General features: G+C 37.8%; 4 protein-coding genes across 5 annotated transcripts; all 4 read right to left on the bottom strand.

Annotated features, from left to right (window-relative positions):
* Positions 1-124: 124 nt before the first annotated feature.
* msh5 (mutS homolog 5) lies at positions 125-9,164 on the bottom strand. 2 transcript variants are annotated; one of them, XM_087172481.1, is made up of 26 exons: positions 9,060-9,164; positions 8,848-8,971; positions 8,607-8,687; positions 8,254-8,307; positions 8,018-8,139; positions 7,801-7,910; positions 7,431-7,466; positions 7,030-7,112; positions 6,889-6,934; positions 6,361-6,499; positions 6,112-6,174; positions 5,895-6,023; positions 5,449-5,521; positions 5,244-5,353; positions 4,946-5,026; positions 4,776-4,863; positions 4,596-4,663; positions 3,698-3,816; positions 3,494-3,620; positions 2,824-2,973; positions 2,467-2,541; positions 1,659-1,721; positions 861-1,007; positions 521-658; positions 344-417; positions 125-245 (listed from the first exon to the last, which is right to left on the bottom strand). In XM_087172481.1, exons 1-26 carry the CDS (start codon positions 9,162-9,164, stop codon positions 125-127), a joined length of 2,526 nt encoding a protein of 841 aa, XP_087028607.1. The 2 variants fall into 2 exon arrangements, with proteins under 2 accessions (XP_087028607.1, XP_023256551.1); XM_023400783.2 differs by lacking the exon at positions 1,659-1,721.
* A 1,669-nt stretch (positions 9,165-10,833) lies between these two features.
* Positions 10,834-13,564, bottom strand: LOC111650870 (SPRY domain-containing SOCS box protein 1). Its single transcript, XM_023400818.2, has 3 exons — positions 13,174-13,564; positions 11,399-12,182; positions 10,834-11,261 (listed from the first exon to the last, which is right to left on the bottom strand). The coding sequence occupies exons 2-3, from the start codon at positions 12,138-12,140 to the stop codon at positions 11,131-11,133; spliced, it is 873 nt and encodes a 290-aa protein (XP_023256586.1). The 5' UTR covers positions 12,141-12,182; positions 13,174-13,564; the 3' UTR covers positions 10,834-11,130.
* A 1,980-nt stretch (positions 13,565-15,544) lies between these two features.
* On the bottom strand, positions 15,545-21,095 carry LOC111650862 (H-2 class II histocompatibility antigen, E-S beta chain-like). The gene is made up of 5 exons (XM_023400806.2): positions 20,700-21,095; positions 19,341-19,601; positions 17,894-18,175; positions 17,636-17,746; positions 15,545-17,174 (listed from the first exon to the last, which is right to left on the bottom strand). The coding sequence occupies exons 1-5, from the start codon at positions 20,755-20,757 to the stop codon at positions 17,149-17,151; spliced, it is 738 nt and encodes a 245-aa protein (XP_023256574.1). The 5' UTR covers positions 20,758-21,095; the 3' UTR covers positions 15,545-17,148.
* A 436-nt stretch (positions 21,096-21,531) lies between these two features.
* Positions 21,532-25,041, bottom strand: LOC111650829 (H-2 class II histocompatibility antigen, A-U alpha chain-like). Its single transcript, XM_023400756.2, has 4 exons — positions 23,652-25,041; positions 23,201-23,464; positions 22,797-23,078; positions 21,532-22,690 (listed from the first exon to the last, which is right to left on the bottom strand). The coding sequence occupies exons 1-4, from the start codon at positions 23,731-23,733 to the stop codon at positions 22,557-22,559; spliced, it is 762 nt and encodes a 253-aa protein (XP_023256524.1). The 5' UTR covers positions 23,734-25,041; the 3' UTR covers positions 21,532-22,556.
* Between the last annotated feature and the right edge of the window lie 1,950 nt (positions 25,042-26,991).

The following is a 26,991-nucleotide window of genomic DNA, read 5'->3' on the forward strand; positions in this document are numbered from 1 at the left end:
ATGTATCCTGTCCTGGTAGAACAGCACTTAAAGCCTGCCTGCTTCAAAAACCGACTGACAACACAGGAATGAAGAGACAAACTGACCACTGAGCTGCAGAAAAAGTTCGCAGAAGCAGAAAAGTTCAGCTGCGGTTCAGAAGGTCTCCAGCGGAGGGCAAGAGCTCCTCTTTCATGAAGCGTTGCAGATCCAAATCTTTGTCTTCCAGGTCAAGGTTCAGAAACTTCTCCACCATAGACCTGCACCTGTCAGTAACACACGTACACACCTGTCTGCTTCACACACACACTGCTCTATAGTGTGGGGTTTTATTGTCTTTCTGTGCAGTTTAAGTTTAGCTAACCTGTTTGCCTGCTCATCCGATGATGCTTTGTCAACGCGTTTAATGGGCCTTCCTGTCCTGTACAGTTCAGACACCTGACCAAACACACACCCGCAGTCAGTCTATATGAGCACGCTTCTGTGTACCACTGTGTGTGTGTGTGTGTGTGTGTGTGTGTGTGTGTGTGTGTATGTTTACCTCCACCCCTCTCTGTACAAGGCTAATTGGCAGGCCTGCCAGTGTAGCGATGTTGGCAGCATAGCTGGATTGGCAGATCCCTTCCTTCAGTTGGTACAGAAACACCAACTCATCCCCGTCCACTGCTGTCTCTAGAGTCTAACACACACACACACACACACACAAAAATCTTATAAATACAAAATAAATTTCTACTGACGTAACACATATCTGCAATGCAGCCTCATTAGCTAATTGGTCATTGCAACTGCTGTCAGTGTTATTCTGCAGCACATTAGTTCTGAACATTCACACAATTGCTTTGCTTATTGTGCAATCTCAGTCGAAGTATCTCTCATACCAGAAGAGACAGCAGGACAGAGGAGGGTAGGAGGCCCAGCTGCAGCAAACTGTGGAAGTTGGTAGCCAACAGAACGTGAGGAACATCTACCGCAGCTTTTCTCAGCCAATGAGAGATCGATGCAGCCAGCAAAGACAGTCCATCCACCTGAGGGGGAACATTATATTGTTTTGCTGTTTTTCTGAACAAGCAGGAAGATGCTATGGGCCAAACTTTTCAGTTTCAATTCAGGTTCAGCTCTTTAAACCTTGATAGCCTGATTGAGCAACATTATGTTAGAAGAAAAATGTAAACTTAATTGATACTAATGTTATAGATATATACATATCTATACATCTTTGCAAATGACTTACTATTTACTGGTGATAATCATGCCACAGTAACCTAATTAATATTACAGGAAGTCAGTAATAATTCATTAAATGTATTGATTTATGACATATATATGAATCCATGCCATGATAACAGAAATCATTGTTTACTTTAAAACTTTTGTTGTATAAACAGGTTGAACACTGTAGCTGTTCTGTCATTGTCGACCACTTGAACCACCTAAAGGAAAGGAAATTAACAGCAGTAATTTCAATATGCAGATGTAGACCTTTTTTTTTAATAGTACATGTTGCCACCTACAGGAAAGGAAAGCAATAGCTGCAGCAATTTTAATACGACTGTTTTCTTTTTTGGAGTTGTATTATTTTTAATTATGTTTGTACACTTTTGACTTTTTGGATGTCTGACAGAACTTATTCAAACTAAACTTGTAATTTTATTTTGTTTGGCTTCTGCATCCCACACCTCTTTTTCCTCTTTAGACGAACAAAATTGGTTTGGACTTACTCCATTCCTCTCCAGAGTAACCTGTCAGACAGTGATGGAGGGTAGAGAACATAATGAAACCCAGAACAGTATGAACTCTTCTAACTATTTAGCAATAAATATGCTCCAGTTACCAAAACAAAAAAGGGGTATTTTAACACTCTTTACATGGACATTGCCCCAGACCTAAAATGTGATTTGTTATTTCCTGGCAAAACTTTATTTCAAGTCCCTGTTTAGCAAATAGATGAAGTATACAAACATGCAATAAATGGTTTGTAACTTATTATAAAGTAGTTGTAAGCAGATAAGTGTTTCTTAATGTATTCATCAGCTATTATTCCTCCTTTATGCACCAAGTGGAGACTGGTGTATGAGAATGACTCACAATAAAGTAAATTACATTTGTAATAATATAAAATGTATGTTCATAGGGAGAAATTATAAGTTGTAATGACAAATGCTGAACACTAACAAACAATTAAAAAATTTCATGCCCTTACATATCCTTACGAACTATTTATTAAATGTTCATACTGCTAATAAATGATAGAAGTTAAGTGTTACTACCTCCCTTGCCTGTAGATGGTGCACATCAAGACTTCTATATTTACAGCTGCTGCAATTTTCTTGCTGATAGGTGGTACGTGTTGGTTCAGGCTGCAACTCTAAATTAGCTAATATTGGCTGGAATTGGTTTCAGGTGCCTCACATTAATGACACTGTGTGTCCTCGTTATGAGTATCCATATGGATTTAATTCACAAAGTGCTGCAAGTCCCTCTTACTGTGTTAGTTCCTTTTCCAAATTCATCCACGAGAACTAATGAGTTGCCAGTACTGCTGTTGAGAGCCTGGGCCATCTGGAGAATAAAGACATAAACTGTTACAGTATACTACATTTTGTTGTTTTATTGTGTGTGTGTGTGTGTGTGTGTGTGTGTGTGTGTGTGTGTGTTATGGTTGTAGGCAGTAGTTGTTTTATAAAACGGTCTTGACAGGTGGATTGTGGGAGTGGAGGACAGGAGTGTTAGAGGTTGATGTCTTTTATTTTCACACCCACATACACAGACACACATACTGCACACACAGAGAAGCTTGCATGTGTTAACGTGTGTGAGTGTGAGGTAGTTGAGGTATCTAACCTGGTTGAGGTCAATCATAAAGGTGCTGAGTCCCACAGACACAGACTCTCTGCTCTGCATACGGGTGAAGATCCCATCCACCAGACCAATCTCTGCCTCCTTTGCCGGCACATCTGAGCCAATCAGAGCCATGAACACAATCAGACCTACCTGCCAAATCAGAAAGAAAGATGATTTACAAGTGCAAACCTCCCCCACTTGAGAGGCTTTTTCTACTAATTAAGTTAATTACAGTCTGGAAAGGTAAAATGTATCTTATATATCTCATATATCTACATCTGATGGCAGCATGCTGATGTAACTAGTATCCTTAATGCAACTACTGGTGCTGAAGAAACAGATGTTGAAGGCAGATTATTTGCAATTATACATTTTCTTTGAATGGGTATCATCTCCTGTTTATATAGCTTTTACTTTTTTGTAACTGTTTACAAGTCTGTTTAGCCCCAAAATCTCCCAAACATCAATGACAAGCCAATTTCAGGTAAACAGGAAACTGAGGTGTATACACAAGTCAAAACGGTGTGACTGATTCTGCAGCAAAGTGACACAGAAGGTTGAGTACGAGTGAGCTAGCGAAGACAAGTTGTTTATCATTGTACCTGTTACAGAGTTGATAAAACTTATACGTATTTGTTGGGGACAGATAGTTTTTTCTGACTGTCCTGACCTGTTTGAGATAGATGCTCTTGCCAGATGAGTTGGGTCCAGTGATGATCTTGATTCTGCCCTGCAACTCTGAGCTCTCGAAGGAGTTGGCAACAAACACAGGAGTGCACAGCTCCAACAGCGGGTGTCTAGAAAAATGATTAAATACAGAAATGTACAATCTTGTACTCCAATAATTATTTCCATCTCATGTATACGAGTCTACCTGCCCTGCATGACTGTTATCTTCCTATGGCTGGCAAGCTTGGGTGAGGTATAGCCGTACTCCTGGGAGGCACTGCTCATAGCCATCAGACAGTCCAGCTCAGCAGTGAGATCCAGGACCTACACAACACACATTAAATACGCTGAATGTCCTAAAGAGAGGTCTTCTTACTAGTGACAAAGCAGGCGGCATGTGCTCTACATGCACAAACAGACACACACTCCTTCTCTCACTCTTGACAGGGTGATGAAAGTATTCATTCATGAGCATTCATTTGGAAACTGTGTATTTAATCATATTTTGTTAAAAATAGGAGCATTTGGAACATGAAGAGCAAATGCACAGCATAGTTATGTTACTGGAGAGGTTCACAATTTGTCATTGGATGTTTTGATAATTGAAAAACTTTTTATTTTAAGAAATTATTTTAACCACAGTGAGGGTGTGTGAGAGAGACTTTGAGTGAAGTATCACTTTAACAAAGCTGTTTTCAAATAAAACTCAGTGTTTCTTTTAGATTAATTTAATTGCAAAGAAACAATCTGCTTAACCGGTAGAGACGTCTAACCACAGCTACAATACCGTAAACACAATACTTCATCATCTGACCTTAATGCTCATTCTGCCCTCAAAAATAACAATACAAATTGCAGTTGCGGAATGCAATGGATCATGTAGCAAATATGACAGCATTTGAAAAGAACTTGTGATGGGATCAAGACCTGTTTCATAATCAAAATGAACAACACATCCCAACCAAAGGAAACACATAGTTAATCACAACAAATCCACCTACACACATTTATAGCATTACTTCCACACCAACAGTCATTTCATCAGAGTGGGAGTCATGTTTTTAACACTCGGAGGCTGGAAGTGCACAATGACGCAAACCAACCTTGTGGAGGGAGCTGCTCCTCTCGAGGATTGTGTTCTGCAGTTGTGTCATTACTGCCATCTCCATGTCTGAGAAACAGGAAGCATACCATCAGGAAAGTATCTTGGGAGGTGTACAGTGATTGTTGTAAAGCCATCAGATGCACAGATCTCAGGTGTTTTCTGTTAGTGGGAAAAATACCTCTGATGTCACAGTGCAAGTCTCCTAGGAGGTCATCTAGCTCCTTGGTTCTCTGGCTGCGGTAGTGCAAACGGTCCTCTGACAGGAACTAAAAATGACAAAAACATGAGCAATTTTGTCATTTTAAAAAAACACACACACAAACAAAAATGACAAGTTAACAAACACACCATAAAATCAAGCCCCTCTATCTCAAAATCCTCCTTCTCCACCATACTGGACAGTCGAGGGACAGAGAGAAGGAATCCAATCTGTAAGAAGAATCAAATAATGAGCACCTTTATACGATATATGGAGCCCCAGAGTTTTCTCCATATCTGATATTGAATTCCACCCATAATACACTACATGCAGCAAAAGCAAAGTGACTAAAAATGTTGGAATGATATATATATATATATATATAATATCATTCCAACATTTTTATATGTGTATAAGCCAGTAGATGTATAGACATAAAGACTGGACCAGAGGGATGTAGATGACACAGCAGGACGGGATGCGGGCATCCAGATGTTCCAGCTCTCTTCTGGCAACATCTGTCAGGAAGTCGGACAACCCCATCATCCTCCTCTTTTCTGACAGAGGGAGAGAGAGTAATTAAGAGTTCAGTTCAACCAGATTGTAAAGTCACATAGGTCCACAAATTAAACTGACACTTCTCTGTACTTACTCTCATCTATTGCGGGGTCCACGTTTGGTTTGATGGTGAAGCGGTTCTCGGCTATGCTGGTTTCAAAATCGACCTATGTCCCAGATTAGAGATGGAATCAATCTCAATTATACTTTTCATTCAGTCATTCATACAATGTTTATTTATACAGGGTGGTCCAATGAGAGCAATTTCACTCTCTTTTGCATGGATGCCCTGTGTACATAGAACAATAAAAAAGGGATATATTACAAAGCAGAAAACATATTTTGCCAGATTTATAAACTGCAGATAAGAGACAAGGATAAAATGGTAAAAAGATAAGAACAAGTTTTATTAAATGTTTGTTTCTTTTATCTAATAGAACAAAAGGCTATAAATATTACTTTGAAAGAACAAACAAAAAACAGCAAAACATACAAGTCTGGGGTGGGATTTGTGGGCACAACATAATACGAAGAACTCACAACTCGGCTGATGATGGAGGAGATATAGTGGAGGTCATCAGAGAGCCCCTCACTGATATCATGAAAGAGCTGAATGGATTGAGGCAGGTGTCGCACCATGTCCCTAATACACACTGCACTGCATACCGTCTGACACACAACACACAAAACATTTTGTACACATTTAAAAGAACCTGTCACGTGGAAAAGGTGTGCATGGTAATACTGTAGCTCCAACCTTGTAGAGACTCTGCCAGTCAGTCACTTTGGTGTGAGAGAGAGACATCCTGTGCAGAAGAGTCTACCCCACACACACACACACACACACACACACACACACACACACACACACACACACACACACACACACACAAGCATGTAAACTGGCTGTAGGCAGATGACATAACGTTAATGTTCAGGTGGTGACACATCAGGTAAAGTGGTAAACAGATGTGACAAAAAGAAGATAATTGGCCACAGTTGTTACTGGTATGTTTCTGATGTTGCGTAGCAAGGACTGCAGGGTACTCTGTGCGTCTGAGTTCCGAGGTGATGTGAAGAAATGTATCACTTCCTGTCTTCTGTGTAACACGGCCAGGTCCTGTGTTGGCCGCAGAAACCACTGGCTGACAGGAGAGAAGACACTTACACCTATTTTACTTCTATAAAGTAAATAGTGCAAACTTACAACTTTTACACCATCCTATCTCTTACAATAACCAAAGTATCTTGTGTGTATGCAAAAATAATGGTTGTGTGAAGAAAAATTGCAGATTTAAATTAATGTACATTCCCACAATAATGTAGCAAGGAATTAATGATGCAGTATGTTGGAAAAGATGACACAATTATTTTGTTGAATAAATTTAGCACAACTGTTCTGCACATCAGTTAAGTTTTAATGGGAACCAAAAACCTGTCCAAAGAAATAACAGCCATATATATTTTCTTTTCATGGAGTAAAGAACCCTTTATTACTTTTGTGTGTTATTCTGTGGACTAAGTTGATTCTCACCGTAGCAATCTGGAGCCAAACTTAGACCTGCAGCGGTTTAGTATACCTGTAATAAACAATAGGAGAAAGTAGTTAGTGGTCACACCATTACATTAGCAAGAGAAGAAATAAAACTGAAATGCAACTGTCTGAGCTGTATACCATAAAGACTGAGTCCTTCTTTTTCGCCTGAATGGAGCTTGTACACTGATGGGTGAAGTTCTGACTTGAAGATCTGTAGTACACTGGAACAATACAAAAAAATCCATTGTGATCTCTCATTCATCCACTTCTTTTTATGTATTTGTTTGTCTGCCTCATCTAATGATAAACCTGATCTAAACAAGGTATTTCATACAATCTGATGCAGTACATAGTGTACATAGCAAAATGCATCAGACAACAAAATAAGAACAGCAGACATAAAATGACTGATATAACATAAGAAAGTTAGAAACAATTTTAGTTTTTATTTTAGTTAGAACAATCTAACAAACACATTTAACAAAGATCATTTATATAATTATCACAATTATAGACATTTGCAAACAGTGCCTTCTTACCTGTATGTGTCTCGGTCAATACACACCACACCTTTCCTGTATTAGGATGAAGCCAATTGCGCCTTGATCAGTTCTAAGCAACAATTTTCATTCATGAAAACTGAGAGGTTTGGTTTGCTCTTATATAAAGAAGAGAGAAGTAAGGAAATAAAGAGAATAGGGAAAATGTAATGTAGTAAATGTGCATATACTCTGAAAACTTGCTATAAGTAACTGCTGCATGTTTCACAGACTAAAACTGGTGGAGCTGAACACAGAGAAGTAAAGTAAAGTCATTCTTCATTGAAAAAACTCTTTCAGTGTCCTCATTATGGAAAATGTGTAATCACAATGTTGTGCATGTGTATATGTGTCTGTGTGTGTGTCTTACAGCGTGTAGGCGTTGAACTGTAGGATAGGAACTCCAACACTGCTGTCTTCCAGCTCCACTCCCACTCGCCTCCTGTCCAGACATTTTAGCAGTGCACCCACTGTCCTCAGCTACGTAACAGATGCGCGCGCACACACACACACACAAACAGAAATGAGCAGAAAAGCACAAGAAAATGATTGGCAGTTTGAGGATGATAGGTAAACTGTTGGCTCACCATCAGGGGAGAGTCAAAGGAGATACAGGAGGAGAGGTAGGACATTTTCTCTCTCTCTGAAACAGAATTAGGAAGGAAAGGTAGATGGGCAGAGAGCAGCCTCTGTTTACCAACCTCCAGGCCTGCAATATTGAAAATTAAGCATTTCATTATGGAAAATCATGCAAATGTAATGCAAACAGACTGCCCAAAAAATGATGAGAATATTAGGATATTATAGATGGGCATTTCTTTACCAAAGTCAACATATGGATAAGTAACCACCTCTGGTTTGTAGTCTGGGTTTGAACCTGGGATATAACAGAAGTGAAAATTAATAGTTAGTCGTTTGAATGGAAAAGTTATTGTCATCGTTGTGGTTTAATGGTAAAGCTGTAACTATAGTGTGCTCGAAAAAGCAAAGCATTTTCTAACAGTTATACAATCACTTTTCTCCCTTATCACAACTAGCTGGCTGCAGTGTCCCCAATCTCATTTTAGTGCCTTGACCCAGAAACTTCTTGTCTCACGCCATGTCAAAACAAAACTTTCTTTGACATTTTTCTTTTTCCCATTCTCTATGCATAGATTATAATGTCCCAGAGCTCACCCAGTTTGTGCAGGAAGCGGGTCATGCAGCGCTCCTGCTTTGCACTGGTAATGATTACATGGGGACTAACCTCCTGAATAACTAAACAAAGGAAATTAGAAGAGGTGTATATTAAGTGTGAGCGTGACAAACACAAGTGTCATTTTACGGACAAATATTTTGGCAATTTAATCCATAAAAACATGAACGTAATTCTGTTTGAAAAAGAGACTTTCGTGTCAATAACAGGTGTAGTGTTTACCTCTGGCCAGCAGGTGAAGCTCATGGTTGTCAGGAGTATCTATCATATAGTGTAAAGAGGAGTCTGTGCTGTCATAGAAGCAGAGGCCCACCTGTCCATTCTGGGCCAAAACACTCAGTAAAACCTAGAAATAAAGATAGAAATGCAAGAGTGTGCATCTGACTGTTGCAACTATCTACTACTATGCTGGTGAGTATGACGCCTCAGTTTACCATAAGTGAGTCTTCCTCCTCTTCATCTCCATTTATACCTGGAGGATCAAAAACTAGCCGCCCTCGTCCTCCTTCTCCTTCTCTCAGACCTTTCAGTGCTGCCATGAACAATTAGGTCTAAGAACCAGCCAAATTAAGGTAATTATTGCTCAACATCAGTCATTTGAAAATACAAAAAGGCACAATATTCAATCCTGCAATAATTCTTTGCCCACTGTTGGGCAGTGGAAACAAGTTGGGATGACAACATTGGTATATCATTGCCTTTTAAGTTGAAATGGTGAACAAGTCAGCAAACAGTTGCTTATTTACATATGCAGCAGTTACAGGGTGAAATTATCACTCATTCAGAGTCCTGTTTATGTCCACCTGATGAATGTAAGTGCAATATTCACTGTCTTTTAGCTCTATTTTTGGTCTCCTGCATTCACTATCTGTGTCTGTATGATGACCTGTAAAAGCGGCACTCAACGGTGTAGTTAGTCAAAGTGCCTCTCAATTGAACAATTTCATATACAATTGAGTGCTTTAATCTATAATAATGCAAAAAAAACATGTACATGTAAAATCTCTATTAACTCAATCTGTCAGATAAATGTAGTGGAGTATAAAGTACAATATCTGCCTCTGAAATGTGATGTAGCAGAAGTATAAAGTAGTACAAAATGGAAATAGCTGATACTTAAATAAAGCACTAGCACTAAGTACAGTACATCAGTAAATGTTCTTGGTTATTTTGCACCACTGCAATTAAACCCTGTCACACTGTTATTATAAAAAAGTTGATTAATGTTATAGCCGCTTTTAGCTAACCTTCGGTGAGTCAATTTAAGGAAGTTAGCCCCGTTTAGCGAAAAATAACAGTATTATTTGCAGTCTGCATTTAGTTAGCTAACATATACTCACTGGATGGGTTGCCACTTATTACAATAAAGCCAACAAGAGTTATTTATCGATGGTAAGGCTCGACTCATAACAGAAAGGAGGTTGATAAAGGTTTTAGCTTTAGCACTCTTCTATTGCGCGGCTACTTTGCGTGCTGTGTAGGCTTCATATCTTCTGTTGTCATGGCAACAGTGATGTGAATGTAGATAAACGGAATTTAACAAAGACTTAACACAGGATGAAACATGGACAGTCTTCAATATATTTTTGATTTAATCAATCAAATCAATCATTTATTTCATCATTGTATTGTTAGCTATTTTACTAGCGGTTTATCATTATACATACATTAAAATGTAGGCAGTATGGTGGAGCTAATACTGCTTTGCATACTGTTGGATTGTGTTATCTATAATAATCACCATATCATATTTTAAAAATCACGTTTATTATTCATTTTCTGAAGTCATCCGTGCTTCTAATCTAATCGTCAAGTCATGGTGCTAATTTAAAGCATCATTAAAGAGTTTTGTTTAGGAGTAATTAATTAGTTAATTAAGTAAGTAACCATATTTTCCCAGGCATCACCATGATTTAAATTATTATTAGTGTCACCGCCATCTGTAGCCTATAACCAGCAGGCTTTAAGTCCATTTAAAGCAGATGTAAGTTTATATTGACCCCTCTGCAGGAAAAGGTTTGGCTGTGTAACATTTTTTGGGAAGCTCAGGATTGTCATAATAAGAATCATTCATAACAGTTATTTCTTCCTTCTTACCTCCTTTTTCCATTTCTGAAAGGACAGCCTCCACACCACAGCACCAGACTGCCAAACTTTTCTTTTGCAAATGAATGGAAATTATAAAACAGAAATAATGACAACTTGAAATAGGAGTCATTTTTTTATACAGAAATAAAGAAATGTTCAGAATATATTTCATATACGCCTTTAGTTTGTGAAACAACAGTGCTCTCACAGTTTACAAATAAGTTTCAAAATATTATAAATGGACTATGTATACATCACATTGTAATAAATAATATGAAAAGTAAATACACTTGTCTAGCCATAATGTCACATGTACTTACATAATTTTTCATATAAAAAGAAATGCGTCATAAGTTTTCGGTACACTGTGCAATAATTGACAAAAGCATTCCTACTGTGTCCATGTGTGTGTGCAAATTAATGACTAGAAAGCAGGTAGTGCTGGAGAAAAGGGGGTAGAGGCAGTTTGTCAGTTTGACTTTGCCTCTGCTGCCCTAAAAACTGACGAATTGACAGTCCACATAAAGCCATCAGAGCTGGGGGATCACCTGAGAATGAAAGAGAAGAAAAAAGTATTAGTTTCATAGTATGTTTTTTATAAGAGCCAAGTTACACTAACCCCAATTGTCCCGGACATTGTTATTCTAACCAATTCAAATCTGTTTAATAATGACTAGATACTCACATGTGGCACCATTCAGGTAGCGTAGTCGTATGGTGGCTCCCCCTCTCACACTGCTCACCGCTGGGAACAGATCCACTCCACGAGGAAGGTCTTTAAAAGCTACGCCAAGAAAAATGCCATCAACAACGAATCCCAGAGTCCCTGCATCAGCATCCAGGACCAGCAGGACACGTTCAGGGATGTGGAGAGGTGTCTCTGCCACTTTTGTGTCTGGTGGAGAGGAAGATTGTGGCTTAAAATCTACAGCCTCAGAGTCACACTTCCTCCTCTTTCCTGGGTAAAGTCCTAGACTCTGTCCACCATGCCAGAGCTGATTGGTTTTGAGTTCCCAGCCCCAGGACTGTGCGTCTCCACCCACCAGCACGTTGTAACCTGAGGCCTGCAGAGGACAATCCTGCCTGGAAATGCCCATGACAGCGTGACTCCCTCTGTGGTCGGGGGTCCACAGCACCTCCCAGACATGAAGCCCGCTTTTCACCCCCATCTCTGCTCTCACCCCATCGCTGCTAAGCTCAACAGGTGAACGTGTCACTTTCTGTTTGCAGACAGAGAGCAAAAAGTGAGGAGAGCGGTGGACTGAGCTCCAGTGTGAGCGACTGTCTCCTGGAGGAACTGGTGAAGAGTTCAGAGTGACAGCGAGGCGAGAGCAGGTCGGAACAGCCAGTGGAGGGAAAGCTGATGAAGAGGAGGGAGGGCTGTCAGCTGCCCTGCTGTACAACCAAGCTGACAGCGAGAGACCCATTGGTACAGTAGTCTACAGAGCTGGACACAGGCAGGCTCAGTGCTAAGGGGAGAAGACAGAAAACAAAACAAGTTTATACAAGTTATAAGTGTATACACTTTGTTCATACATTGTTAGAGCGCAGTAGGAGAGTAAAGTAAGGTAAGGAAAAGTAAGGTTAGGTTTTTTAGTAGATCAAGTGGTGTTGAGTGTTTAGAGTGTTTAAAATAGCAAATAGCAAGGTAAAATAAGGTGAGGTGAAGTGGAGTAGAATAGATTGAAATAAGTACAGCTTGTAAGGTAAATTTGAATTGAGTACAGTAGAGCAGAGGAAAACAGGTAGTAAAGAATTTGAATGCTAAGGCAGAAGAAAGTAAAGTATCTGAAAACAAAGGAGTGTTAAAAACCGGTATGGTACAGTTAAGTATAAGCAGAGTTGAAAGAAATAGGTAGTTGATTAATCAGTTAAGTGACAGAAAATGTATCTGCATTTTCATAATTGATTAATTGAATCAGGCCTTGATTGTATTCAGATCTTTCACTTAAGGAAAAGTCATAGTAACACTCTGTAAAAATACTCCTTTAAACGTTTTGCATTAAAAACTTCACTTGAGCAAAATTTACTTAAACTACAAAAGTTAAAATACCCACTGTTCAGACAAAAACTTGATACTATTTGTTGAATACAGATGTATTTGCAGTATCATGTTGTTGTGGCCCAGGTGAAGCAAAGTCTAAGTATTTTACATACTGGTAGTTTAAATGTATTGTTCTTGAATTTACAGTACATCTCAGTTTATATGCTCAATACAGTATTTCCCTCTGAAAGGTAGTGCAGTACTAGTAGCATGAGATTAAAACGATTAAATGAGAGAATGCAGTAAGTGTTAGTTAGTGTTAGTTTCCACCACAGGGTAAGGTAGAATAGAATAAAGTAACACAAAGGGATATAGCAAGTTAGAATAGAGCAAAGTCCCTACACATTTAAAGATGGTTAAGATGATTTCACCTGTTGGAGCACATCAGTATAAATAAATAGTCTTTTAAGTCTTACCAGCTGTTTTGACGAATCCTTCCCTCTGGTCGTTACAAACAGGCTGTTTCCACACATCCTCTCTCTGTGTCCGTATCTGTGTTTTTAAGACTCTCTTATCAAGCATCTCCTACGTCTTATCGCAGCTCGGTAACGTAACCGCTCTGTCTCTGCTCCGGTGTTTTGGTTTTCGGGACGACCTCCGGGACAAGAACAGCACAGTCCTTCAGTCAAGACTGACGCCATCCAGAGCTGCAGTGACAAGGACGAGAGATCCCGTGACGCGTTTGTAAACTGGAGCAGGTTATAGCACATCCACTGATTTATCACAGGCAGGCTCTCTGTCCAGCCTCATCAGTATCCCTCTGTTTGTACCCTCTCATCTTCTTTCCTTTTTTTTTTTTTTTTATCGCGTTCTGTAATGAATATAAACAAAAATAGCGAAACATAAGAAGAGAATCAAACTTGGGCTTTTAATCAATAAGAAGAGAAAAATACAATAGAATCCAAAGCGGCTCATTATTCCGAGGAGCGCAGGCGCATAAATCAAAGTGTTGAGCCCCGCGCGCTGTCTTACAGACACTTCTACTTCTTGGTCCAAACTTTTAACTCAAAATGAGATTTGTAGATAGACAGCCTATAATGACAGGTGATTTTTGTAATGGAAACATATTATTTGTGGACGGCAGTAGGCTACTGATTAATCTGTGGGTGCTGTCTCCATTACGTATTTGTTCTATAAAATATCAGAATATATTAAATCATGTCACTTCAGTAATTGATTAATCATGTTGTTTGTTTTTTTCTTAATCAATTTATTAAGGCTTTGTTTTAATTAAAGGACAATGTTTAATAGTATTGAAAAGTTTGCTACCCAAAGATATATAGTGCACTATAGACACACACACAGAGACACACGAACACAAACACAGATAGACACACACACATAGAAGACTAGGAAAAATCAACAAATATTCACATTTTGAACAAGAACAAAACATGAAACCTGTACTTTGACATTTTTGCATAAAATTAAAATTGTAGCAGCAACGTTATCTCTTGACTGTAAGACAGTAATGAGGGCTTCTTTACACAAACAACCCAGTAGAGGAGAGCAGAGATGAAAGTGGGTCACATCATGTTATGTAGTGTAGGGGTGTATAGAGAAAGATCTTGATTTTTATTCTTTAAAACTGCTGAATTTTCAGGTTCATTAATTGCACAGTCGCATATGACGAATGTAATCAGTACATCAATTACTCCCTTGGATTCAACCAGAGACCTTGTGACTTCCCACAGACTTCCTCTGACTTTATGTGTTTGCTCTGTATTTAAACCCATAAGACGGTGACTGTTGAGGCAGATAAATTATCTACTACAAATGCTTCACACAAACTTATTATTATTAAATGTCAGCACCTAGGTTACTTTAACTTGTTGGCACCAATGCCTGACTTGGAATTTAAAAAAATACAATACAATTTTTGTATTCCTACATTACACAACACACGATCTTATTGTGTAATGTAGGAATACAAAAATTGTTGTAATATTTGCTAGTTTTCTGCCCCAAATTGAGAAGTTTTTACTGGATAGTTTGTTTGTTCTGTTGCATTCAAGAGGCTCTGGGACACAGCACTTGAGGTAGGCTATTCTTTTAACTCTAGATTAAAATGAACACAACTCCTTTTGTTGGTTTTGAAAACATCTGCATCAGATTTCCAGATGCTCGTCAGATACAGTATATGCATCCCAGCTGTTACCACAGGGCAAATTTAAATTCAACCATTTGTTAAATTAATTTGATTTAATTTGATATGATCTCACACCAAAAGATTCCCTCATGTTGGAAATCAGCCCTGCAAGTGAAAAGTGAAGACCCAGCAGCAGCGCTGCTTAATGTGAGGAAAATGACATGTCCCTACCCAGTTTGTGTGTATTCCAGAGGCCGAGGACACCACAGCACACTACATACACTTTAAGATTGGCAAAAGATTTAACAAGTATTTCCTGGTGGTAATAATTAATTTAATGTATTCAATCATGACTAACATCAGCAGTGAAGTAATAGTTTGTGATATATAAACATGAATAAACATGTTATAGCTAATTTTTTTTATCTATACAAAAGCCAAAGCATAAAGACGATAATTTGATGTTTTATGGATGTTTATGTGACAGACTATTTCTTGGCACAGTGACTTACTGAAGTATTTCACATCTAACTTCATTTTTATTGAAGTTTTTTTTTGTGCTGTTGTATCGTCCTATTAACATTTGGTCACAGTAGTACTGCTCCAAGTGCACAGCATGATGACCTTCACTGGAATTAAACCAACAGTGTGTTGCAGTGTGAGCAAAGAGAAATAATGCAAAGTAAAATCAGCAAATGTTAGCTCTCTCCATTGTTTATTTTGGCAAATAAAACTGGTGTGGGTGTACTAGGAAGCAATTTACCTGCCAAACTACATCTTGTTAGACAAGGGCAATAACAAATCCCAAGTGAAAAGACTGAACAAAGCCAAGACATAACACTCCTGTTTACTATTAGTTACAGTATACACATGGGATAAGATGGTTGAATGTAATGTCTTAACTGATAAAATTATCTTATAGTCAGTGAATTAGCTGAAAGAGATCAGCTGCTGAAAACATGTCCCTGCCTGAAAAAAGCTTTTAGCTGCCTTTGGTTTGGTTACATAATGTCCATGTCCTACATTGAACAGCAACACAATGACTGTCTCTTCAAATTTTAATGTTACCCTCTCTAGAAAATGCACTAACAGGATATAAAAAGAGGTTAAAGAGATCTGCTAACATGTTTATGGGGGAGATAAGGGAGAAGTGAACTCAAACAAGGAAAGAAAGATTAAAAAAAAAAAACATGTGTGCAACCCACATAAATTATTTCTCTTTTTTGTTATTATATGGCAAATATCTGCTCTAGTCTCTAGTTGAATGCTTCTTTACAGAGGTTTAATGAAGCTCAGTTTTATATTAAAATACAATAATCGAAATTTGAAAAAACTTTACCGAAATTTACAATGAATATTACTGTGATGGTTAACATCTTTATTTGTCAAAATAATCTAACCATAATACTAATAATCTAATATAAGACAAAAATTTGCACAACATAAAAGTGCTGTCAAAGTAAGTTTTATCTCCTTTATGTTAATAAGATACATGGCAATAATCTTATTTAGAGTAACTTCATGTGGAGTGCCTTTGTCTTTCTTGATAACACACAGATCCTTTGCATCTTTCCTTTAATATAATCTGGAGCCTGTGAGTTTTCCTTCGTCCTCAACATGTATCAGATCATGTGATTATTATAACTTGAAGTAATGAACGAGTGAAAGTTTTATTATTTTGTCACGCATACAACTATGCCCAGCCTGCAAGGCCTTACAAGATACCAGCAGTTCCTAAGAACCAGAACCAAAGTGCAGTGTACAGTATACGTTCTCAAACAAGAAAACAATTTTCACAGTCTTATCCTCAGACTTTCACCATCTACAACAAAATCTGTGTATCACTGACAAATTCAAGTAAATACCAGTTAAGTAGTCTATCTTGCCTTCTTCTGTTTAGTTGAACCAAAAGATTAGCTCTCTTAAGTCATCAGGATTTATACATTACAAAAGAAAATGGGACTTACTTTCCACTTTACCTTACTGACACAGAACACACAACCTGATTGTAGTTAATCAAAATATTACATATGATTTAGGGCCAAACTTGTGTTTATATGTCCTTAATTTAGGTGTTGACAAGATATTTACAACTTCAATAAAAGCTTAATTTTTATAAATTAATATTAAAACATATATTATTGATGCAGATATAAAGCATATCAATATCCTCAGGAACTGAGCAAAGCTCTTATTCCTCATAAAAACCTTCTTATCCATTTTATTTCCCACCATTTTGGTTTGGAAAATTTCACATTATTGCTTATATGACAACTATTTCGGCCAAAAGTTGCTGACTACCTTAACTTGATGGCACCAACACCCGATCTAGAAGAAAAACAAAAAGAAAAACAGAGTCAAACAATGTTGATTTTGAGTTTGGTAGTTGAGAAGTGTTCAAATCTAAACAGGTTGTTTCCTTAGAGGCTCTTGTCAAACTACAAGTGTTGCATTAAATCAGATTCCTACAAATAATCACTGGTGGGGTTCACCTTTTTGCTCTATGATTTTAAAAGTAATGAGACAATACATTTTTTTCTCACAGAAACGCATCGATACAATGACGTCTGAGTTTCACTTCAAAAGTCCCAAGAGTGCTGCCATGCTTCTTTCTGTTTCTGTGCTGTTAGTTCTTACATTAATATGTGATTACACAAGTGACAGATACAGTGACAGATTTATTTATCTCTACACAATTTTTGCTTCAGCTGCTAACGTTGAGGCCTTTAGACTTTGATTTACCCCTACCCCCCCCCCCCCCCCCCGGTTAGTTTGGTTCTGTCTCTCACCAGTAGCATTTCTCTTGTAGTAAATCACCCCAACAAGAAAAAGGACCAGACCCAGCACTAGCCCTGCTGTCCCAACAGCAATCTTATTCCGCTGTGACTCAGGCATGGGATCTGAAAACACATTTATCACAAACACAAATTTACATACTGTGTATTCATATCTATTAAAAGTGTTCTATCATAACTCTTCTCAAACAAATATTCCTGCGTTGAGTGTTTCTTATTGATGAGGTTCAAAGGGTCCTGTCACTCCCTTACCCCAGTCATAAAGTGTGGGCTCCTTGAGGCTGGCATGCTCCACCATACATGTGATTTTCTCTCCAGGTCTGGGTGTGTACTCCAGATAGGAGTGGATCTGGTAGAGCCAATTCCCATTGGACAACTCATCAGAGGACGTCACATCAGATGTCACCATCTTCCCATCCCTCAGCCATGTTACTCTGATTTGTTTGGGATAAAAGTTGTACGCACTGCAGAGCAGCATGCCTGGATGTCTGCTGCTCACTGTCTCAACTGACCGCAGCTTGACGTAGGGCTCGACTAGAGGAGAATGAACAAAGGCAAAACAGATGATGAAATCATAGATCTTGTATTACTCCTCGTATTATTACACCAGTAACATTGAGTTTCTGTAATGCTGTAGATTACAGCCCATGAATACAGTGTAAATATTTTGTACATATGATATACCAATAAAATACTTACTGGGTAGTAACGATAGGTAGAAGTGAAGAAGTAAGGGGAATAAAGAATAACAAATTTGGAGTTATAGAAGGGCCATAGACATGCAGTGCAATTTGGGGCAGTGTCAATTATATATTTGAAATTAAAACTACTTAGATTAGTTGTTACTAAATATTTACAACTGCCAAGTGTAACTTTTGTATAGTTAACTGAAACAACTGACAAAGCTATTAGCTTGCTAATATGACCCTTGAGTCATATGACTAGACATTTGGACCTCACTGTATATATTTTGTGTCTCTAAAAATGTATTTTTTGTAATGCTGTCATGTTGATTGTTGTTGAGTCAGTGCTACAGATATTTCCTACTGAAGTCTTAACTGCTAAGACATATCCTATGTTTTAATGGTGCAACCTGGTTTAGTAATTCACTAGTTTAAAACTATCACAGCTAATAGTGAGAACTTAGGAAAGTCTTAAAGTTTAAATGTTTCAGTGGAGAATTGCTGGTACAACCCAATCCAGAGCCACAAATCATAAGCAAACAAACAATATACCCCTTAACTACTCTGTAATTCAGTGTAAAAGGGGTGAACAAAGGACTGTGTTATTTTACAGCTCTTGTAATAAGGGAGCTCTCTCAAACATTGTCAATGCTTTGTCGTGATGTAACAGCCATTACATCAACCGACATTCCTCATGCATGCTTTTCAAAGAAAGTTGGTGAAAACATTGGCATGCCATTCGTTGAACTGATTCTTTATACAGTAATATATCTCAATACAATTTGTTATCTTGCCCCATAATTATTCCATTTTGTAATTTAGTAAATAATTACATGTGCAGTCATGTACAGTTGGTACCTTCATTCACTATAACCTCATGTCTTCTTCCCTTGTACTTAACATTCAGTAAATGTCCTGCAACAGGTACCCAGTAAGTATTTTATCAACATATACTTAATAAATACATGTGCAGGCTGTAATCTGAAGCATTACCAGAGTTTACACATTAAAATCACCTGGTTTTGAAAGGAGATCAACTGCCGGTGGCATTTTGGTTTTGCATGTTTCTACATTCTTTTGTTCTTGTTTCAAAAAAGATGGGTTCTTGTTAAGGTCGTCTGCAACTTCCTTTGCGATTTTTGTGTAGCCGGTAAAGTTTCCTGAAGTGCTGTTGTATTGGCCAAGAAGCACTTTATTAAAGTAGATTTGTTCCAGATAAACAGCTTCATGAGTGGAAGTCAACAGGCAACGACTTACACCGTAACCGAAGAGAGCACCTGTAACATAAAGCCACAAAGCATTATAAGTTGACTTTTCTCTTTCATGGTGTTCTCACTTACTCTGTGTTTCAAAACTCTAAAACTGACAACTGTTTTATTTACATTGTAGTAACTAAAGGTGGAAACCATGAATCACAATGCTGATTCAAATACCTTCATTCAGTTCAAAAATGTGTTGACACAGAGTGGTGGAAATGACCTATATCGATTACCAAGTTCTCTACTTATGTACAATTCTGAGGTACCTGAACTTTACTTGAATGATATTTTCATTTTGTTTAATTTTATTGAATTTTTAGTTGGTGCACCCCTCATTGTTTATCACCAACAGTACGTGAGCGCAAAAGGCAACCGGACGGTGAAGTCTGTTTTCCTGCCGATGCTATTTTCCCCTCATCTTTACCTGGCCAACACCGTCATCCCGCCCCTAATGCTTCACCTGACCCCAACCTTCCTCATTTTTATCAACTTGCCATTCACTGTGTGACCATGGCAACCAGTGAGTTTTACATGTAGGTCATGTCTCACACCTCTTTACCACCAGACAAATGGTACTTAAGTAAGGGGTGACACAATAAGCAATGTTTATAATAATAGTCAGCAAAACTCGCTCTAACTTGTGTGACATAGCTACCCACTTCCCCAATGTTAATGTACGGGAGGTAGCCGGCAGCTCCGTTCCTGCATGTTAAACTCGCGTGGGTCCCTTCCCCTCGTGTTTGGGGTTAAAGATACGTTTTGGTTCAGATTTACCTAAGGTTAAAAACACACACAGACGGGGAAAGTCTCCGAGATAATATGGACCGGTAATTGACTCAGACCGTCGTCAGTTTCTGCAGGAGTAAATTCAGTCTGTTGCGATAACAAGCTGTAATTCAGATCAGTGCGAGCACCGTTCATTAGTTGAACAGCTCAGCAGCCTCAAAGTGCAGCTCCCTGTCAGGAGCTCACCTATCTAAAGACTAATGCTAGATTAATTTATATAATCCATAACACCTCTAGCAGCAACTGAATGTTTGGCTCTATCCTGGGCTGTATCTGTTTGCAACAACAACACAATAGAATAATGACAAGTGCTGTTTTAATGTTACTTACCCGCTCTTAAAAATGACAGGAACAGACAGAGTAGTGAAAAGCAGCTGCGAGCATGCATGGCTGGTATCAAATGACATATGCAGAACTGGAAGTAAATTGATCTCACACAGGGAAAAGGAGGAAGTGAATCAGCTAAAGTAGAGCCCGCCCAACATTTCTTCACCGTGAGCAGGTGTGGTACATTTATGTTTTAATATTTTCATGATGGATTCCTACGGCCTGAAGGTTTAACAGGCACCTATGTTATAACATTTTCTTTTTTCTACACACTAAATTGATTTTGCTCTGCTTGTCACATGCCAGTCAAAATAGTTAGTGCTCTGGTTATCTATTGTGACCATTTCATATCAGTTATTGAAGTGATTTACTATTTGATCTTAGTATTGATGGATTAACTGATTCACTTGTAAAGTGTTTTAATTCATCTTTTGAACAGGGGGAATGTCTGAATATAATAACAGAATGTGAAAAAAAAAAAAAAGTAAATGACTCAAAAGGGAACTTTGAACATCAGATCATCAGATAGTATCATACCCCAGTAAGATTCCACAGAATGAACCTGATGAAGGATAATTTGTGTTGGAAATGAAAGATGGAAGTGGGAACTTTTCTACATTGTATATGGGAATATACAAAACCATTCTGGTTCAACGTTGTAGAAGCCCAGAGTCGTTAGTTTGGTTCAGCAATCCCTCTGACTCCTGTTTTATGTTTATTAACGGACAGTTCTCAAAAACCAAATACAGTCAGGTCCATAAGTATTTGGACAGAAATGCAATTTTCATAGTTCTGCATTTGTACACCCCTAAAATGGATTTGAAGAGAAGCCATCAACTTTACATTCAACTTTAATTGACAAAAATATTTCATTAACCGTTTAGGAATTAGAGCCGTTTTCATACATAGTCCCTCCATTTTCAGAGGCTCAGAAGTAATTGGACAATTGATTGACAATCAGTTTCATGGCCATGTGTGGCCTTTTCCCTCATTCAGGGATATGAACTTCAGAAACAAAATCACTCTTCACAATCCACAATGGGTCCTTTGTGTGACTATCGTAAATCGAATTTCAATTACGAGAAGTGAGTTTGAATAGTGAGAAGTATTTGTGGAAGTACATGGAGGGTAGAATTTTCAGTGAGGATCAATTAGGTTACAGTTTCTGAGAAAATTAATTCAATTTCATATTACCTTCAGTTTCAAATTTATTGGAATTCATTTCCAAACGTATAATTCAATTTTAATATATGCTATTCAGATTCAGTTTTTCAATGCAATTATTCAAGTTAAACAATTCAAACATAAATGATTCTGACCCAGTTTCTAATGACACATACCTCAGTAGTGGAAATACAGAGCAGCAGTAAATGGAAACAGTGAAGTAAATACAATAAAGAATCAATACTACTTACAGTAGAAGTCTCTATGTACATGTTATACAAATATAAAAATATACAAAAAAAAGGTATATGAGAAACCTCAATGTTCTTAACAGATATACAAGTTACAAATAACAATAAACCAAACAGACAGTATAGATCTGTCATATGAATTGTGCATTAAGGTATGTATTCATGTAAATTCCATGTTGAAATACAGCTGATGAACCTGTTTGCTGTGGCTCTCTTCTTTGTGTGTTCAGGAAATATTTTGTGTACAAATGAATTTAAATTTCCCACACTAAGTCTTTACATCTAATTTGTTCTTGAATGAGCCATAACAGGCTCGATATTCATATCTCTCTCGAACCAAATCACAGTTTATTAGACAATGGTGCAAATTTGCATTGGACTTGAATATTATTATGTTTGTGCAATATTCAGTACCATCATCATCAATTTCATGTGTATAATATTTCTAAGAATGAGAAGTTACCTTCTGGTGCCCTTTGACAATTAAAAATGTTCCAGCTGCGACCCCCACAAAGCCCAGAGTCAAGCCCACTCCACAGAAAACATCTGGTCCGAGACTTTGATGGCTAAATTCAGGTCCTGTGGAGGAATGTGAGAAAATATGCATCATTACAAGGAAATAATTTACAATAGATCAGTGTATTATTTTAACATTTAAGTACATTAATAAGGTAAAAACAATCACCCCAGATTCTTGTTTTAGGCATCTCCAAGGCTGAGTGCGCCACAGTGCAGCTGTAAATGTCTCCCTCCCTCGGTGTGAACGTCAGGGTTGAGAACTGGTGGAAGGTCTGATCACTATTGGCATAATATCGACTGAGCGACACCCCCTCCAACACCGGATGACCATTTTTAGTCCAGCTGACTTTGATGGAAGGTGGGTAGAAATGATTCACAAAGCAGATGAGGCTGTTTTCAACTCCCACCTCAACTTCTTCTGCAGGGTAGAGGATACACTCAGGGGGGTCTTTAGTGGGTTTAAAAACAAATAGAATCCTTTATCAGCATTTCATCAATCACATCCCTACGAAGATCAATGCTGAGGTTAATTTACTTTTTTCTTAATACAGTATACAGGTTATCCTTTACCTTGCTCTTCTGGTGGATTTTTCTCCTCCACTGTAACGTATGCCAGAACTGCTGTACATATTCTCTTGGCTTTTAGAGCATTTCTGTATACATGTAAGCCACTTAACATCTCACTTGGGTCCAACACGAGAAATTTGGGCACAGTGTATACAAGTTCCTTTTTTTCAAAATCCATGTACAAAATCTCTTGGGCATCATATTCAAATTGCACATCAGTTGTACCATTGTCAAAGCAGCCCACAAAACGGGCAATTTCATGGGCAACTGAAAAACAATAAAGTAGAAATGAAGAAAATTATAAATATTGGTATATACTAAGAAACAAGTGGCTTCTTCGTTCAAGCATTTATATTCTCAACAGAAACTTAAAAAACTCCCCTATTAATGTTTCCATAAGTGTAACTAATTAATCTTTACAAGAACAGAGTAGAACATTTAAAGAAATTCTTACTTTCTGAATAGGCACAGAAGGTGTTGAATATCAGGAGTATAACAGCAGAGTGCCTCATGTCTGAGCAGAGGATCGTCAGCATTGACAGGAGACTCGACAACAGGACATAAAAATCTTTACTTCTGTTTCCTGAAAGAACCTTAGATCACATGACCAGATCATATGCTAAACTAACCAGAGGAAGTAATGTGGTGAGTGGTGGTGGTGGCCTCACGGAGGGTGCCACCCATTGGTAGGCAGGTCTCTCTGTTACCAAGAGAGACAGGTCTGTCTGACCAGCACTGCCTTTGTTTAAGCTTGGGAAGGTTGGTGTGTGATGAAAATAAAAATAATTAATTTAAGTGTCAAATCATAAATACCAAAATGTAAACAAACCATGATTTAAGAGCATATTTTTCACAATAAAAGTGTTATAAATGTCAGGAAAATAACTAACCTATACTGAAAAACAAAATTAATCCAATCCTTGGTAAATGAGCAAAAAAAAAAATAAATGAACAATAAAACTAACAAAATTATTCTTATTATTCTGTATAAATAAGAGAAATAATAAGAAATAAGATCACAGCATCTGTGCTATGTTAATGTTGATTGTAACACAGCAGTTTAACCAGTTTAAGTGCATTAAAGAGATTGTTGAGAAATGACAGTGTAGATGAATAAAGCTTTTGTACCTGCATCATCAGAAATGCACACTGTGCAGAAAATATGTTAACCTTTTAGCCATCAAGCAGTGTTGTTTAAAGGTTATTTCCCACTTGGAGTTTTAACATTTTTTAAGTAGTGCACATCTTTGTGTATTACATAATTATATGTAAATGAGTTGCAAGCAGTTCATCCAAAGTGATTATTCATATTAGTAGTTTTTAAGAGCCACAAGAGGTAAATTATCCAGTAGCCAACAATGAAAAAGCAAAGATTTAAAAAAAAAACAACATAATTTTGTGAAGCAGAAATATTTCTTCTCGCTTGGAAACTGCTAATCTACAGCACTGAAGGTTGTATTGTTTTCTAAGATAATTAAAATTAACAATCCTCCGCATCTGCTGTTATAAGAGAGTTGATATTCACTCTCTAAGCACAGACTGATCTGTAATCAGTGTGCACTGGGAGCATGCCAATGGGCCCTCCCATGTTGAGGGAGAAAAATGAAAGTAATAAAATTGGATAATGGCATTGAAAAGCTGGGGCACAAATGGAAACTCAGAAGCACATAACAACGACTCCATGATACTTTGTTTAAACGTCTTGTTGCGATTGGTTTATTCATATGAGCCATAAATGAAATTGGCATCTCATTTATTTTAGAGAAAACAGTCAAGACTGTAGATCAGGGGTGTCCAAACTTTTTGCAAAGAGGGCCAGATTTGGTAAGGCTAAAATGTGTAGGGGCCGACCATTCAGCCTGACATTCTTTGAACCATTAACATTAAATACAAACAAACTATTTTATGAAATTTTTATTGCAAATGGGATACTTCATTTTTTTTTCATTTTCAAGTTTTTGCCAAAATCACTCTGCCTTTCATATTTGAAGACCACATAAAATGAAGAAAAAGTCTGTCTGGAAAAAAAACTTTCTGGAAGGTGAAACATCTAGGTTCATTTGAAACATTACATATTATTCACTATTAAATGCTCACTGTAAACTTCTAAATTCAAAACAGTGGTCCGTGCATATTCAAAACTGTGGTTTTGATCATCACAAAAAAATCAATTCACTGAGATTTTATAATTAATTCACCTCAGAGAACTAAACACACATCTTGCCTGCACTAATGTGAAGGGTGATACTGAGATCTCTACTGCAGTATGTAGTCCTAGTCCAGGTCTGGCTCAAAAACAGTGGTTTTGACGCGCAAGACGTCACGCAGGTGAGAGTCACTTAGTCTCGTCCTCACGCGGCTCTTGTTAATGTTCATAACCGAGAAAGTCTTCTCGCACAAGTATGTCGAGCCAAACAAGCTCAGCATTTTCTTAGCAGCTGGCGGTAGAAGTTGACAAGAGGGAGCTGTTGGTGCGACTGCTTCGTAATTCAGCGAAAAAATACTCCAATCTCCACTTGTCCTGGAAGCGGCGGCCTCGCTGTCAACTTTTCTTTTGTTTAGTTCCAGTCGCCATGTCAGAAATGGGCTGAAAGGATCACACAAGGGTCACGGCGGCGAGAGTACGGCCTCAGGTCTACTGCCATCTTCTGGTGAAATGTAAAATAGCTTTTTTTGTACGCGTGTATTTTATACTGTGGTCAACAGCTGGCGGGCCACATATTATTGATTTTATGACAGAGGCTGCGGGCACAATGGACAAGTTGAGAGAGCAACTTATGTAAGAACAGGGAACATGATTTCCCATGTTAGACTGCAGGTGGTGCTGGAAGTCCAGTTCTGGGGAGCAAAGGCATTTTATACCCAAGCACTGAAAAGCGAAACTAGACAGTGTTTGAGCATTTTTACATAAAGCTACTCTGTGACTCCTTAGTTATTGAAGATATTGTGAATGTTTTTGGAGGAATAGAGGAGTAGAGGAATAAATAAACTGTAAAACACCCTACACGAATTTGGTTAAATCAGCCATTCTCTGCATACTCTCAATTCATGTCAATGTAAATAGATGAGTTTTATTCATTGTTGGGTCTCTGTAAATAATATCATAAGAGAAGGTCTAGACCTGCTCTATTTGGAAAGTGCCTTGAGATAGCTTATGTTGTGAATCAGCGCTATACAAATAAAAATTGACTTGACAAGTAAATTCAACTTTGTAGTTTTCATTTTCAGATTCATTTAAAAAAAATATATATAAACATCTGTTTTTCTAGCTTGAAGTTTTGCGACTTAAATGATTATTCATATGAATGTACTGCTGTAAGTGTTCACTTAACTCAACAGAGCCCCACAGTCCACCCACACAGGAATTTTCACTTATGTTTCCTGATCAGAATTTACACAACGAGGTCTGCTTTCAGGTCTTGGGGAGTTCTTGAGTTCAGTGACCTTAATTTGTTTTGTCATACATTATAAGAACTTATGAGATGACTTGACAAAATATTCAGGTTTAGTTCAGTTCACTCACATTTTTTTAAAACAGGACAAGTTTGACAAGCTTCCAATGTTTTAAAGCAGCTTTGTTGTCAATATTGAGCAAACAGATGAGGGGCCAATTATATATTAAACACAAATGTTTTTTCTTGAGCAAGAGCCCTGTGTTAATTTAGGGAGTAACACTTAAATATCATTAACAACTTTATTGTTATTTATCTATTTATTAAGTATCTGTGCTTTAGTTAGGAGTTAGTCTATCTGGGCAAACAAAATGGTGCTCTAACCCCTAACAAACCTACAAC

This window comes from Seriola lalandi, unplaced genomic scaffold (assembly GCF_002814215.2).
Source record: "Seriola lalandi dorsalis isolate HSWRI2012SDOR001 ecotype SW California unplaced genomic scaffold, Sedor1 jcf7180002052955, whole genome shotgun sequence".
In the NCBI taxonomy this organism is placed as follows: domain Eukaryota; kingdom Metazoa; phylum Chordata; class Actinopteri; order Carangiformes; family Carangidae; genus Seriola; species Seriola lalandi.

Excerpts from the sequence above, each read along its gene's own strand:
- LOC111650870 (XM_023400818.2), bottom strand. The coding sequence starts at position 12,140 with ATGGGTCTCTCGCTGTCAGCTTGGTTGTACAGCAGGGCAGCTGACAGC. Across the intron at positions 11,262-11,398 it reads CTACCTGAATGGTGCCACAT|GTGATCCCCCAGCTCTGATG; the intron begins GTGAGTATCTAG and ends TTTCATTCTCAG.
- LOC111650829 (XM_023400756.2), bottom strand. The coding sequence starts at position 23,733 with ATGCTGACGATCCTCTGCTCAGACATGAGGCACTCTGCTGTTATACTC. Across the intron at positions 23,079-23,200 it reads AAATCCACCAGAAGAGCAAG|ACCCCCCTGAGTGTATCCTC; the intron begins GTAAAGGATAAC and ends AACCCACTAAAG. Across the intron at positions 22,691-22,796 it reads GCCTAAAACAAGAATCTGGG|GACCTGAATTTAGCCATCAA; the intron begins GTGATTGTTTTT and ends ATTCCTCCACAG.
- LOC111650862 (XM_023400806.2), bottom strand. The coding sequence starts at position 20,757 with ATGCATGCTCGCAGCTGCTTTTCACTACTCTGTCTGTTCCTGTCATTT. Across the intron at positions 17,747-17,893 it reads GCCCACACTTTATGACTGGG|ATCCCATGCCTGAGTCACAG; the intron begins GTAAGGGAGTGA and ends ATGTGTTTTCAG. Across the intron at positions 17,175-17,635 it reads CTACAAGAGAAATGCTACTG|ATCGGGTGTTGGTGCCATCA; the intron begins GTGAGAGACAGA and ends TTTTTCTTCTAG.
- msh5 (XM_087172481.1), bottom strand. The coding sequence starts at position 9,164 with ATGGCAGCACTGAAAGGTCTGAGAGAAGGAGAAGGAGGACGAGGGCGG. Across the intron at positions 6,500-6,888 it reads TTTGGCTCCAGATTGCTACG|CCAGTGGTTTCTGCGGCCAA; the intron begins GTGAGAATCAAC and ends CTCTCCTGTCAG. Across the intron at positions 418-520 it reads TTGTACAGAGAGGGGTGGAG|GTGTCTGAACTGTACAGGAC; the intron begins GTAAACATACAC and ends GTGTTTGGTCAG.